Genomic DNA, 13,886 nt, shown 5'->3' with positions numbered 1-13,886 from the left:
CAAGTGTGTTCATGCGTTACATGCATCAGCACGATAAACAACAAACTTCAGAGGAATTGAGTGGGCGTAACGTAACTGTCAAATGTGGCTGAAGAACAGCAACACCCTCCTCCTCCTCCTCCTCCTCACCCTCCCCCTCCTCCGACCCCGCCCGTGAGACTTCTTCCATTCTCTCAAGTCGCAACTTGGGCGAAACTTTAACCGGCTCAATCCATGTTGAGAAATAGATACAGCATGCGTGGAGGACGGGGCTGCGCGTCGAAGCTATTGTCGGTAAAGCAAAGTTGTTGTTTTGTTGTCTAAGTTTTTTTGTGAGCCGGACCCCCGACAAGGACCATGAGCAATAACGACATCCACGAGATGGACTCCGTGTCTGAGACAGATGAGATGGAGTGTGATGCTGTATTGGGCATGATAGACGAGGAAGTTGGTAAGAGGACCGCTTTGATTTCTCGAGATGTATTGTCTGTGTGCGCGCTGTGAGGGTTTACTCACATGTGATACTTGAAACACATCTAGGTCATGTTCACCTCTGGGTGTGTTAGCTGACCTCCCACTCATTCATCCACTGCTCCAGCCTACTTTATAGTTTTAAAGTTACTCAAAAAGCGGTGTAACGTTAGTCAAGTAGCCGACATTAAGTGCAATTTTCTACTCCTTTGCGCCATTTGTCTGCGTAATGAGTGCTTTTTTACTTTGGGCACATTTTGTTGCTAATGATTCCAGATTTGAAATGCACTTCTACTTATTCTCTATCACTGTTCTGGTTGAGAGGTCTGCTAATAGTACACTGTTCATGATTTCCTGAATGGACACATTATGGTTTACCCATTTATGCCATCATGAAACATGAGGTGTTGTCACCTTTACAGGGTAGATAATGAGTAGAAGTAAATGGGCAGGGGTCTTCGCGGACCCCCTGTTGAAGACCTCTGGTCTAAAGCTTTAAGTCATGCATGCTGCATATAGCAGAACAACTGTGTGGGTGTGGTGCACACATTTTTAAGGAAGCACAAGCTCACAACACCACTTCTGCCTTAGAAATTGATATTAATAACAGATGTTGGGGGATTAAAACTGCCCCCTCCCCCCCAAAAAAACAGCTGGAGTCCCTGTTTTTGTCAGATATGTCTCCCGTGGCCCTTTGGGAGGCTTCAAACTAGAACGGATCTCATTTCTAAACACTCTTTTGTTCTTTGCATGTCTTACATTCCTGACGCTCCAAACTGAAACTGCAACTTAACTTTGGAATCGAGTAAATCTCTGCACAGCTTCCACAGTTGTGGGAAATATTTCTCAATTTATACGCTTCTTTCATGTCCTGTCTTGCCCACAATGACAACCGTCTGATATTGCATGTATTTCTTCTTCTTCTTCTTCCCACACCTGAATGAGAGATAATTGGTCCTTTGGGTGAACGTAAGTTGTGAGGATGTTGTGACATTGTAGAAGGCCCTGAGCACATGGAAGTGTCTAATGCTTTTCACTAAGTGCACTCTATTTAATGGAGCCTATATTCACTTGTTATGAATTATTGCAGCCACGCTTTGTTGCAGCCTGTGATGCAGTGATTGCAACAGAAGAAACATCAGCAAAAATAAGATTTGTTTTGTTTCAACTTAATAATAATGTGCAAAAGTAATTCTATGGTGATACAGGAAGTCTGATTATTAACATGTAGCCAGCACATCGGTACAGTAAACATGATGCATTGGTGATTACAGATTAGCATGTTAGGGTGAGACGGCTATGTCTCTCGACTGCTGGAAGCAAGTTCTGGAGCAGATTCTGTTCCTGTGAAAGACACTCGACTTGTCACGAAATGATCCACTTTTTGCTGCAGAAAGGAATTTCCTGTCATATGTGCGATGGGCACTGTTTTTTTTTGGGCTTGACTTAAGTGTTTTAAATGTCAGCCTTTTGGTCAAATAAAATGTGTTTCGTGCTGCACAAAATCAAAGTTTGGAAGTTAAAAACAATACATTTTTTTGTTCATGCCTTTTATTGTTTTGCGTGTTGTCATGGAGGATGTTCTCTAAACAGGAAGTGAGCGCTCTGTGGCAAGAAAGCAGATTTTTATTGCAGACAGCTCGTGGGCATTCAACATGCTTTTCAAAAGAATCACAGTGACTGACTGTAGGGTGCAGAGGTTTCGTAACAGCGTTCCTGTTGGGTTTAATGACTCAGGAGCCCGTGCACATTTCATTTATATTACACACCAAAGTAGTGACTGTAGAAAAAAACAACTAATCGGGTACAGTGTGACCTCCAGTCTGCAGCAAACAACTAAAACACATCATGTGACATTACAGTCATGGTACCGTGTACAGGGGAGGATTTATGCCCACAGTACATCAGTGTAAAAACAAAAAGTGGGGTTAGCCTTTCGTTACTGGCTCAGCATTTGAGTTCAGACTGTTACCCTGGAGGACTTTGTCAAAGGAAAGTCTTGTGATGAACACTTATTCCACTGTGAAGTTCCCCCGAGTGTTACTTTGGCCAGTGTTTTGAAAACAACATCTGTCTTCAGTTAGTTTTGTCATCGCGCTATGCTTTATGTGGAAAGATTAGAGGGCCTTCCATGTTGGATGTCATCTGTTGTAAAAAAAACAAAACAAGGCATGTATCATTTAATTATGAAGCATAAAACAATGCATGTGATGTTGGTGGTATTGTTTGTTAAGCTGTGATGCGGTCAGTGGTGTGAATGCTGAGAGCAGATTTCTAAATGAATCTTCGAGTGTATTTTGTAAATGTGTCGTCCGCACTGCAGTAGGCGGTGACCGAGTTCTTCTCTTTTTCCCGGGGAGTAATATGACATTGTGGCGAGTGGGCCATTGTGTGCAAGGCAAGCAGTAAAAGCAAAATGCAACAATAACAGCGTGAGGCTTGTGTTAGGAGGGTCACTGGTTATAAATGAGCAACAGTCGTCGCTGCTTCAGTGAGCACCGCTGAGGTGGAACATGAATGTCGTCCTGGTCAGAGTTTGTGTGGATGGGAAGTTCTTGTGAGGTCAGCAGCACCTTTACCGGCAAATACAGATAAAACAAGACGGACATGCTAGCAGCTGAGGCTGTCTGGTAACAGAAGATCAGCTGTTATTCTTTTTAAGTTATGTAAACGTACGTACACGGCATAAATGTGCCGTATACATGTGCTAAGTTGGACATATTTGCTCTGCTGCAACAAGCACTGCAGCTGAAGCGGATGTATGACGGGGGCACGGTAAGTCCGTCCCCCCGTCATACATCCGCTTCAGCTGAAGCTGAACTGCAGCTGAAGCGGATGTATGACGGGGGCACGGTAAGTCCGTCCCCCCGCAGGTTGACTCAGAGGAGCGTCACATACTGTACTTCTCAGAAAATAGTAGTGAAGGTAATGAGTTCTGTCGTTCACCTCTAAGAGAGGGATTTAAAAAAATCGAAACAAGACACAGCGATGTGTACAAAAAAAAATAATTTTTAACAGTGAAGTGCAACATCAATCATCTCTAAAATGTTTTTTGTTTTTTTTACAATAATATTACAGTACTCACAATACACCTATGATTTTTTTTGCTGGCTCAGGTGAAGCTGCGTTCGCTACTGACAAACAGACCTCAGTTAAGAAGACGAGCCTTTGAAAAAATAAATAATGCCATGAATCAACCTTTGTTTGTTGTGCGTTTTGCCTCTTTGTTGGCAAATTAATTACACTCTAAATATGATCGGGAGGTGGAGAGAATGTAACCATTGAAGATACACAGGATTATTATATCTAACTGATCATGTGTTATTAACAGGATATCAATATTTCATTTTTTTTAAACCGTCTTCCTGACACTGTGACACACCTAATATACATTTACAAATATGCAAAATGCAGTGAAATTGACATAATGGTAACAACATGATAATATCAGCCTGCTAATGTAGCGGTCGGGCTCAAGTGCATTTGTTTATTGTGACGTCTGTGTTCACATTTATGTGTTTTGGTCTTATTTTCACAGTTTACACCCAGGAGTTTTTACCGACGTATCACAGTATTGAAGAAGGAGCAGCAGTCACCAAAGCAGTACTGGTGAGTCAACACCGCAATGTCGATGCCAGCTACAGTAGCAGCAGATCACTCAAATGCACCTGTATTTCTAGTGATTCATATGAATATTCTGTTCTTGAAGCACGATAATTTAGCAAACAGATGGCGGATCACTGGACCACAAGACACCAAATCACTACACAAAGCACACATGAGATGAAAGCCTTTACATATGAAACCTGGTAGTTACATATAAAATGCATGCGTGCAAGCGCTTTGTATATACCCGGTGATGACACAAGTGTGATTGTGTGGAGAGAGAGAGAGCGAGAAAGGGCGGGTGTCAGAATGTTTGTTTACACTTCCCACTCCTCCTGAATGGCCCACATCGCACATTAAATAGGCCGGTCAATGTCAGTATTCAACAATATCTCACGCACACGGACCTCTTCCTCACTTCCCGTCGCGTCTCAGTGTGCAACATGTACGGCACTATGGAGGAAGATGATTATCATTATGAGTCTACGGCCGTACCTGACGAGCTTTCTCGTTGCCCTCAGGTCGAGTTTAATGACAAACCCGACTCCTTGTTCTTCAACGACGGCGTGAGGAGGATCGACTTCATCCTGGTCTACGAGGATGAGGATAAGAAGGATTTTGATAAGATGTACACGTTCCATCAGCACAAGGTATGTCTTTCATTTTATTTCGATCCTTTTTTGAGCCGGGTGGTTCACCGCAGAACAAAGTAATCTACTCACAAAAAGAGAGCCGCTGCCAAAGGTGGTATGTTTGGGTATTTTAGTATTCTTAAGAAATGTTTTGCCATTGTTAGATAGCGTTGAGAAACTTGAACCTGTCAGCATCCCAAATCCTGAGGCAAAGAGTTTTAAAATTAAGATTCGGCAGCAAATCATTTGTCTGAATGAATAACATACTATTTGTATCAATCTAAGTCGTAGTTTTCTCATAGAACCTAAATGTAAGTCATATTCAGGTGACATGTCTTGTGTGATTAATTACACATGCAAACTCTATTGTTTGTAAAGGGAGTTTAAATGAAGTACTCGTGTCTATTCAGCACAGGAACTTAAATAACGCTTTTAATTATCCAGCAACGGGAACAGCTTGGCATACATTGTTCTGAAAGTGCCTTTCCACTGAACTTCTCATTCATTCAACACGCATTGTGACTCAGTTCCCTCAGAGGGAAGTTGAGCGTTACTCCTTCACTTAAATCCCCCCAAAACGTACTGAAAAAACAAAACAAAAAAACCCAGAGCAGTCTGGTTGTAAGTCTCCTGAACTGAATCGCTCGCAGCGCACCAATGAAGAACACTGAGACATGGTTACGTGCCCAGGTGTGTTGTTTGTTGCTGCCAGTGTCTTTCACAATAGATGTACAGTGTGATGGATGTGTCTTGTAATGCTTGTAGATCCACATATCTTCGAGATGTTACCTGCAGTGTTGCAACCGTATCCCCCAAGTGGTTTTGAAATGGAAACTGTGTCCTGTAGAGGCTAAAATCACAAATAAAATCATTTTAAGAACGGACAAAACGTTAGGTATTTAATGTTTGGTATGTTGTTTTTCTGAAGCAGTGAATGGATGTAATGGGTGTAAGACAGTTCCTTGAGAAACGGCCGGCTGGTAGAGCTCATGAAGGAGACACAGATTCACCACAGATTCACTGGGACTGAGGCAATCGCTCATTCGTAATCATCCCAAAGCAAACTAAAGCCAAAAAGTGATGGGGGAGAGCAGCAGTCTCTACCAGGCACTCCCTTTACTTTGTTTTTCCAGAGCCTAACCTGTGTCAAACACAAGTTGCTCAACCTTCTGCGCCGACTTTAACTGCTGGAAAAGGGTGTGGCTCAGTTCAGGTCGTGTTTGCTAAATCGCTATCTTAAAATAAATCATGTGGGGAATGTGTTCCCCGCGTGTCGTGAAAACATCCACCCCGAAAGCAGCGACTATTTGACGTTTTGCTTTGTCTCTCGGAGGCATTCCTCAGAATTGACATCAAGCGGAAATGTGTCGAGGTGTTACATGAAGGTTGATCCCAACTCATCAAACAACAAAGAAGTTGGAACAATTAATTCTACCGCTCTGTGTTATTTCTTTTGTACTTTTTCATACTGATTCATGCCTTTTCACGCGTCTTTGGTTTTTGGAAAGCATGTGTAGCAGTTCAAAGATTGTGTCCGGGATTCAGTTCCCCGTAACGTTTGATGACATGCCACCAACAAGAACCTGCTCTGACTCGCTTTGCAGTGCCGCCGTTCGTTGCCTGTATGTGCAGCGGAAACATCTTAGGGAAATGTCATGTGTCCAAATAAATGAGCTCTGTTATAAACCTAAACAAATAACGGCAAATTGAATCGCATGAAGGTGATCAAAGTGATAACGTGTCGGCACATTATTTACCGAAGATGTTACGACAGTATAAGTAAAGCCATTTCATTTTGTGTATGTAGATAATCCCTCGTGAAAGTCCTTTTGATAAATGCTCACAGTATTTACACTGGTATTCACCCGGTACATCAACCGGATCATAATTGCCAAAGAGGAGGAGGGAGCATTAATTCAGGAAGTGTTTTTCACTGTAGAGGCGGCGGGAGTACTTCGAGGCCTCCCTCATGAAGATGGGAATGGAGCTGGAGGCGACAAAATCTGTAAGTAGATTACACTTTTCAGAAGGTTTATCTGACTGCAATCCAATACTTAACGCACTGCGTATTTGCCCTTTGCAGGTAATAGATGAGAAACTGCTGTTTGTGAAAGTGCACATGCCGTGGGACGTGCTGTGCACCTACGCCGAGGTCCTGCACATCAAGCTTCCCATCCAGCCCAACAACCTGTCCTCGCAGCCCTCCCCGTGGCGCTTTTTCTCCTGCATCACCAAGCACTTCTACCCCAACGAAGACCTGCTCACCAAGGACGCGGAGTTCTTCACCGCCCCCTTTGACAAGGACCGCCTGGAGCACTTCCACGTGACGGACAAAGACGCCTTCTTCACCGCGTCCATGAGGGGCAGGATGGCAAGTGGCCTCATGTTGTGGCAGTCGGTTTCAGGCTGCCTGCAACTTCCTCTCATATTTCAGTTTTATTTTGAAGGACGGTGTTTTGGCGGTTGTAACCATCCTATTGTACGTTTGATTGGTAGCTTGAAGACGAAAACCTCTTCTTCTTCCAGGCATATTACATCCTGAGTCGTGCCCCCTATGAAGTAAAAGGGAAGATTAAGAAGTTTGGCATCACCAAACTGCTGGATGGAGAAGTGTACAAAGCTGCCTATCCCCTCCATGACGTAAGTTACATGTTACAGTCATGTTGGTTTGGGCCTTTTCCAGTTTGTAACATCCATATTTAGCATGGCGTAATGCAATTAATGAACTAACAATGTCCTAAAAATTCCCTTTGTTTGTATCGTTTTCATTATTTCAGGGCAAGTTCAATACCAAGTCCGAAGAAGAGAGCTGCCCCAACGAGAGATTTCTGCTCTACCAAGAATGGGCCCATCCCAAAAGCTTCTACAAGATGCAACCACTGAACCACATTCGGTAAACACAAGCCTTACTTACTGACTCTCTGATGAGGTTTCAGTTCAGCTCAAACTGAAACGCTGTTGTACTGTCCATAAACAGTTTTGGACTGCATGTTGTATTCCCTGTGTGACAAGCAGGAAGAAATACAATCGTTTTGATGTCTTTTGTGAACAGTAGAGCCACAGTAGATTAACACTCGTTATTTTTTTCCACAGGAAGTATTATGGGGAGAAGATCGGCATTTACTTTGCCTGGTTGGGTTTCTACACAGTGATGCTGGCTGTGGCTGCTGCTGTGGGAGTGGGTTGTTTCATTTATGGATACAGCACCCAAGAAACCAGCACCTGGAGGTACGTTTCCTTGGAGATTTTGAATGATGGACTTGTAATTTGATGACGTATGATATTTTGGAGATTTGCCAGTCTGATCATCTCTGTTCTCATGTTTCAATTGCCGCAGCATGGAGGTGTGCGACCCTGACATTGGAGGGAATATTGTGATGTGTCCGCAGTGTGATAGAGATTGCCAATACTGGAGGTTGAACAGCACCTGTGAATCTTCCAAAGTGAGTTTGACTTCATGTGTTTCTACAAAGCTTTTGTCCGCTGATGTCGCTCAATATGCAAAAAAAAAAAAGAACTGATTTTTGCAAGTTGTAATGCATGCTGCTATTTCCACACAACCTGGAACTGATTTGCGTGTAAGCAGGGCAGAACTGTGACAATTTTGATGTCCACGTTTGTCTTTTTTTCCCATTTTCTTTTAGGAACTTTGCATATTTGATAACTTTGGAACCATCGTGTTTGCAGTTTTCATGGCCATCTGGGGTAAGTTGTATACAATGTCAAAAACATACCAGGTAATGACTCCGTTCATGTTCACGGTTCCCATTCAGCGTGTGCAAGCGTGCTAACTGTCACTGACAGAAGCTGTGTTTATAACTGACCATTTGACATGTTTATTTTGTGCTCGTCTTTGGCATTGTCAAAGGCAAAACAGACACAGGAAGACACTGACAATACTCTCGCCCTTCCTGTTGTTTTTCCTGCTCCTGTTCATTTCCTGACTGCAGTCACTTTGTTCCTGGAGTTTTGGAAGCGCTACCAGGCGGAGCTGGAGTACACGTGGGACACTGTGGAGTTTCTGGAACAGGAAGAGCCAGCTCGCCCGGAATATGAAGCAAAGTGCACCCATAAGAGGAAGAACCCTATCACAGGGGTAAAAACCACACAAGCACGTTTCATTCGATTCTATTTGCAGCTAATAACGTAGAACTACACCAGCCAAGAAAAAAATACAGATGGATTCAAAAAGTATAAACTATTTGAAAATGCTATGTTGTCATGATGAGTTTTAAGTCTTGCCATGTTGTTTTTAAAGCCCAGTATATGACTGTGTTTGTGTGTGATTTAGGTCGAAGAAAAGGTGCCCTATACAGTCTTTGGACGATGTGTTCGGGTGTCGATAGGAATTTGGACAGTCGTATTCTGGGTAATGTAAATAAATGTCATTTTTATTTCAATGTCATCATTTTTTTTCTTGCTAACACTGTATTGTTCCTGTCAGCAATTCACTATCAAGCTCCTAAGAAGAATATGTTATTTGGTGCTAATGATTGGGAAAATACGATATATTTTTAAAGAAAGGTACATTTAAACCCATGTAAATATTCATACATTACTCATTTATCATGAACATATATTGTTTTTGCATGTAGCTAACGTGTGCATTGAATTCTCAGGTTTTTCTTAACTTATTTATTGGAAGTATACTACTTGAACATGACCTCTACTTTACCTACAATTAGTACCAAATTCATCGTTCTTTCCAGTAAACTTCTATAAACTAGAATAATTAGGACATGATTCTGAAATGACGGACCCATCGAATAAAGCTTTTCCCCATTTTTTTTCAATTTCAGAACAAACACAATGTTGAATTGATGAATGAATCTTTCAACTCTGTTTTGTCCTTTAGATTCTGTTGATCCTGGCGTCCATTGTGGCCATCATTGTTTACCGACTGGCTGCCTTTTTTACCTTCTCGGCTAAACTCAGAACTCACGAACTGGAGCCCTTAAAGGAGTATGTGACGCCTCAGATGGCCACTTCTGTCACAGCCTCCATCATCGGCTTTGTTGTCATTATGATCCTCAACATTCTCTATGAGCGGGTCGCCATCTGGATCACGGACTTTGGTGAGTTTGAATTATACTTTTCCCCCAGTATTGACTTGCATGTGGTTTAATCCGAACATCCGTTTCTTGTCTGACACAACAACAGAGCTGCCACGGACCAGGACGGACTACGAGAACAGCTTGACCCTGAAGATGTTTCTCTTCCAGTTCATCAACTATTACTCCTCCTGTTTCTATATCGCCTTCGCCAAAGGGAAAGTGGTCGGCTATCCTGGAAGGCCTGTTTACCTCTTGGGAAAATACCGGAACGAGGAGGTGCAGTTTGTCCGTCCACCTTGTTTGTTACATGTCGAACGTATTCGCGTGTTGTTCCTGACTCAGGCGTGTGTGTCTTGCTGTCCTGCAGTGTGATCCAGGTGGTTGTCTGATTGAGTTGACGACTCAGCTCGCCATCATCATGGGCGGGAAAGCCATCTGGAACAACATCCAAGAGGTCTTCCTACCGTAAGAAGTCAGAATCGAAAAACTATTTTACGTGAAATATAAAAACGATACAATTAAGCAACACAGTGTCGGCTCATAGAAGCAGGTGAACATCAGTGAACGTGCTGCTTACAAAGAAGGCTAATAGCTCATCATGCACCAGCGTTCCATCGTCATACTGAGCTACTGTTGCTCTATGATCTCTTTCACCCCTCCACAGGTGGGTGAAAAATTGTATCTTCCTCTACAATCGTGGGCCTTCAGATAAGGCGATTCCACGCTGGGAGCAGGACTACCAGCTGCAGCCCTGCGAAAAACTAGGACTGTTCCATGAATATTTGGAGATGGGTAAGTCCCCGTCTGCCACGTTTAAAGCTGCACCTGGAGCCGGTTGAACAAGCTGTTAAGTTCAGACTTATTCGACTCGTGTATCTCGATATTACAAAACAGGTTGCACCACACAAACTAAGTCCTTCAGACAGTCGTGGTTAGCTCTTACTCAATGTTTTAGTGACATTTCATTGAAATATTCAATGATGTTCAAAGACATATTTTGAGTTGGACAAGAAGATTACCACCACTCTCACGGCGTGTCTTAAGCTTTTTAATAGTGCAAGCCAATTCAGTAAACTGGTTTGAAACCAGTTAGTAAATAACCAAGAGATACACACAAGTAGTCAATCTACAAATACCTGCTGCAACTAAATTGTGGGGGGGGGGGGTGGGGGGTCTCGTCTCTTTCAGTCATCCAGTTTGGCTTTGTGACCCTGTTCGTTGTCTCCTTCCCTCTGGCGCCGCTCCTGGCTCTGGTCAACAACCTGTTTGAGATTCGGGTTGACGCTTGGAAAATCACCACTCAGTTTCGCCGCATTGTGCCAGAGAAGGCGCAGGATATAGGGGCCTGGCAGCCCATCCTCCACAGCATCGCTATAGTGGCTGTCGCAACAAATGTGAGGACACTGTTTACGCAGAGTTATTGCCGACAATTGCGACTACATTTTCGCTCCGTTTACCTGGCGTCCTGGTGTCTCAACAGGCCATGATCATCGCTTTCACGTCCGACATGATTCCGCGGTTGGTCTACTACTGGTCGTTCTCTGTGTACCCATATGGAGATCACTATAACAACACCATGCAGGGCTACATCAACAGCTCGCTGTCTATATTCAACATCAGCGACTTCTCCAACGACAGCAAGCCCATGAAGACGCCTGACAACATCACCACCTGCAGGTACAAAGATTGGCCGTCTGTGTGTGCTGAATTAAAAAGAAGGCCAGTTTCCATATTACCTATCAGCCATTTCAAAATGTTTTGCCGACACAAGACGAATAAAATAGGATGGCAAGCTCAATAGATTACTGGTGTCAGAAGCAGCTTTGTGACAAATCGTGTTTTGAGTATGAAATTTCCTCCTTTAGGTATCGAGATTTTCGGTATTCTCCTGGGCACCCGAGGCAGTATGAGTACACTGTCTACTACTGGCACGTGATCGCTGCCAAAATGGCTTTTATAATCGTTGTAGAGGTGAGTGTGAACATAACAGGAAATCTTTTCTGACACTAAAACAAATCTTTCATCATCAAAACGTATTAATGTCTTCTACTCCTCACAGCACGTCGTTTACCTCACCAAGTTCATCCTGTCCTACGTGATCCCAGACGTCTCGTACGCTGTCAGAGAACAGATCAAACGAGAGAAGTACTTGACCCAGGTTGTCCTACATGAGACCAATCTCAAGCTGGTGACCAAACGTCTGAAATCAGTCGACGACGGGACTGCCAAGGACACGAAGGTGAACCTGACATGGAAGGAGATGGAGTAAACTGTATGGAAGAAGACACCAGACAATACTGTATATACATGACTACCCAGCTTTTTCCAGCACTCACCCATATCTCTTCAAATACTGACCAACATCTTTAACAACAAAATGAAGACCTGGAACAAGGTCTGGACTTTAAGGGACTGTTGGACAGAGAAAGGAGAAACCACTTGTTTAGTCTTCACCCTTGTCTACTGTCCTCACACTCTGGACTCCCGTCAGGTGAAAGCATGCAAAGGGAGAAAGAACAGTGCATCTAGCCTCATTCACCTCTCAGGGAGTCTTTTTCTTTTTTACTTTCCTCTCATACTGACCAATACAACAGACAGGTTGACGTATTGCAGCTGGCAGTGCCACTGCACAAACTAGGTGTAGGACAATCAAGTAACATGGCAGTGTTTTGCACTACCTTATCAATTAGGGATGGAGTTCAATTTGTTGAAATCTGAAGCCAGAATTGAATTTTAATCTTATTAGATTTAGTTTTTAACAATTTTAAACAACGTAATATCTCAACACAAAGAACTCAGATAGCATGACACACATTAAGCTAAATGACTTGCTGGATGTTACAGCAACGAGAAACCGATGTCAAATCACTGCCTCACATTTTGAAGCTTAATAATTAACACCAACTATTTGGTGGACGAAGCAAAAAAATACAACCAAACAAAACAATCGTAGCTTAGCTCTTCCAGGGCTTTCAGCAGTATCACATGGTCTTCATTGGCAGATGGAAATTTGCTGATGAAGATGTTTCGTCCATAGGACTTCTCATCCATGTTGGCCTAAAATTAAAGATTATATTGTGGTTGAAAGCTCTGGAAAAAAGCGAGTCAATAGACCTTGGTTTTTTTTCTTCTAGTTTAATGACTATATTGAATTTTAACTCAGCACAGCAGCGCGTCACTCCGTCACACCGTTTTAGTTTAATGCTGTCATGAAACATCAGTATTATTGTTGACAAAAAATGCACCACTTTTGAATGCAATGTTGAGGATTGATGTACCGGTGGATCTTTTTTTTTTTACCCTTCCATTTCTGTTACTCAAACTAAAGAGCTGAGGTGATCTGTCGAACAACTCGCAATGTTACACAGGTGTTGAGATACCTCGAGTTAGAATAAACATGGACGAACTGACCTAAAGCCACATATACTGACTAAATGCGCCTTGAACACTTTTATCTCTGTAAGCCTTTCAAATGGTTTAAACATTGTTATAATGTTTGGAGGGGATTCAATTACAGTTACAATTCAGAAAGTCAATTTATTAGACAATTCCAAAGTGATGCCATATCATGGTTTGACGTATTCAAGTTTACAAACCACAAGAATAATTTAAAACTGAATGCTGTTTCGGTATTACACCAACATGCGATTCAGTTTAACCAATATTTTTTAATTAAATTAATTCATTGCAGCCCTGTGAAGTGGTTCAGTTGACTATGGAAGTATAGTCTGTCTCCTTCTCTATTCATGTACTCTCATCGACTGTACTGTTATGCACTTTTTACTTACAGAGTTCCACTCATGTGCCATGACCACTGCAATGCACAACATGTTGAGCTGCAAGTTATATCCTGTGATATAGGCAGTACAGTAATTCAGTCTTCACCTGTGTCATTGCTGAAATCTTAGATCAACACCTCTGCTGCATTATTGCCTCGCCTTGTGATTTAAACTATGGTACTATCTCCAACATGTATGCAAACAGTATCATATACCAGCAATATCTGATGATGCGTATCCGTCTTGTCTTTTTGTTTGATCTTGTCAGTGCCATGAAATGTGTATTAAGTCTTACCATAAAGACTCAAAGGATTAAAAATACTTTCCACCATTGTATGTTTTATGTATTTATCTGACCACTCACC

At 42.5% G+C, this 13,886-nt stretch overlaps 1 protein-coding gene across 1 annotated transcript; it reads left to right on the top strand.

The window, feature by feature from the left end:
* Positions 1-195: 195 nt before the first annotated feature.
* On the top strand, positions 196-13,852 carry ano6 (anoctamin 6). The gene is made up of 20 exons (XM_079294140.1): positions 196-430; positions 3,989-4,059; positions 4,578-4,706; positions 6,628-6,693; positions 6,772-7,059; positions 7,215-7,328; positions 7,466-7,581; positions 7,782-7,916; positions 8,026-8,131; positions 8,333-8,393; positions 8,639-8,784; positions 8,980-9,057; positions 9,544-9,763; positions 9,849-10,018; positions 10,110-10,207; positions 10,407-10,534; positions 10,931-11,136; positions 11,223-11,419; positions 11,608-11,713; positions 11,802-13,852. Exons 1-20 carry the CDS (start codon positions 337-339, stop codon positions 12,009-12,011), a joined length of 2,739 nt encoding a protein of 912 aa, XP_079150266.1. The 5' UTR covers positions 196-336; the 3' UTR covers positions 12,012-13,852.
* Positions 13,853-13,886: the final 34 nt, after the last annotated feature.

Source organism: Melanostigma gelatinosum, assembly GCF_949748355.1.
Source record: "Melanostigma gelatinosum genome assembly, chromosome: 22".
NCBI lineage: Eukaryota > Metazoa > Chordata > Actinopteri > Perciformes > Zoarcidae > Melanostigma > Melanostigma gelatinosum.
This window is presented reverse-complemented; position numbering and strand designations above follow the sequence as displayed.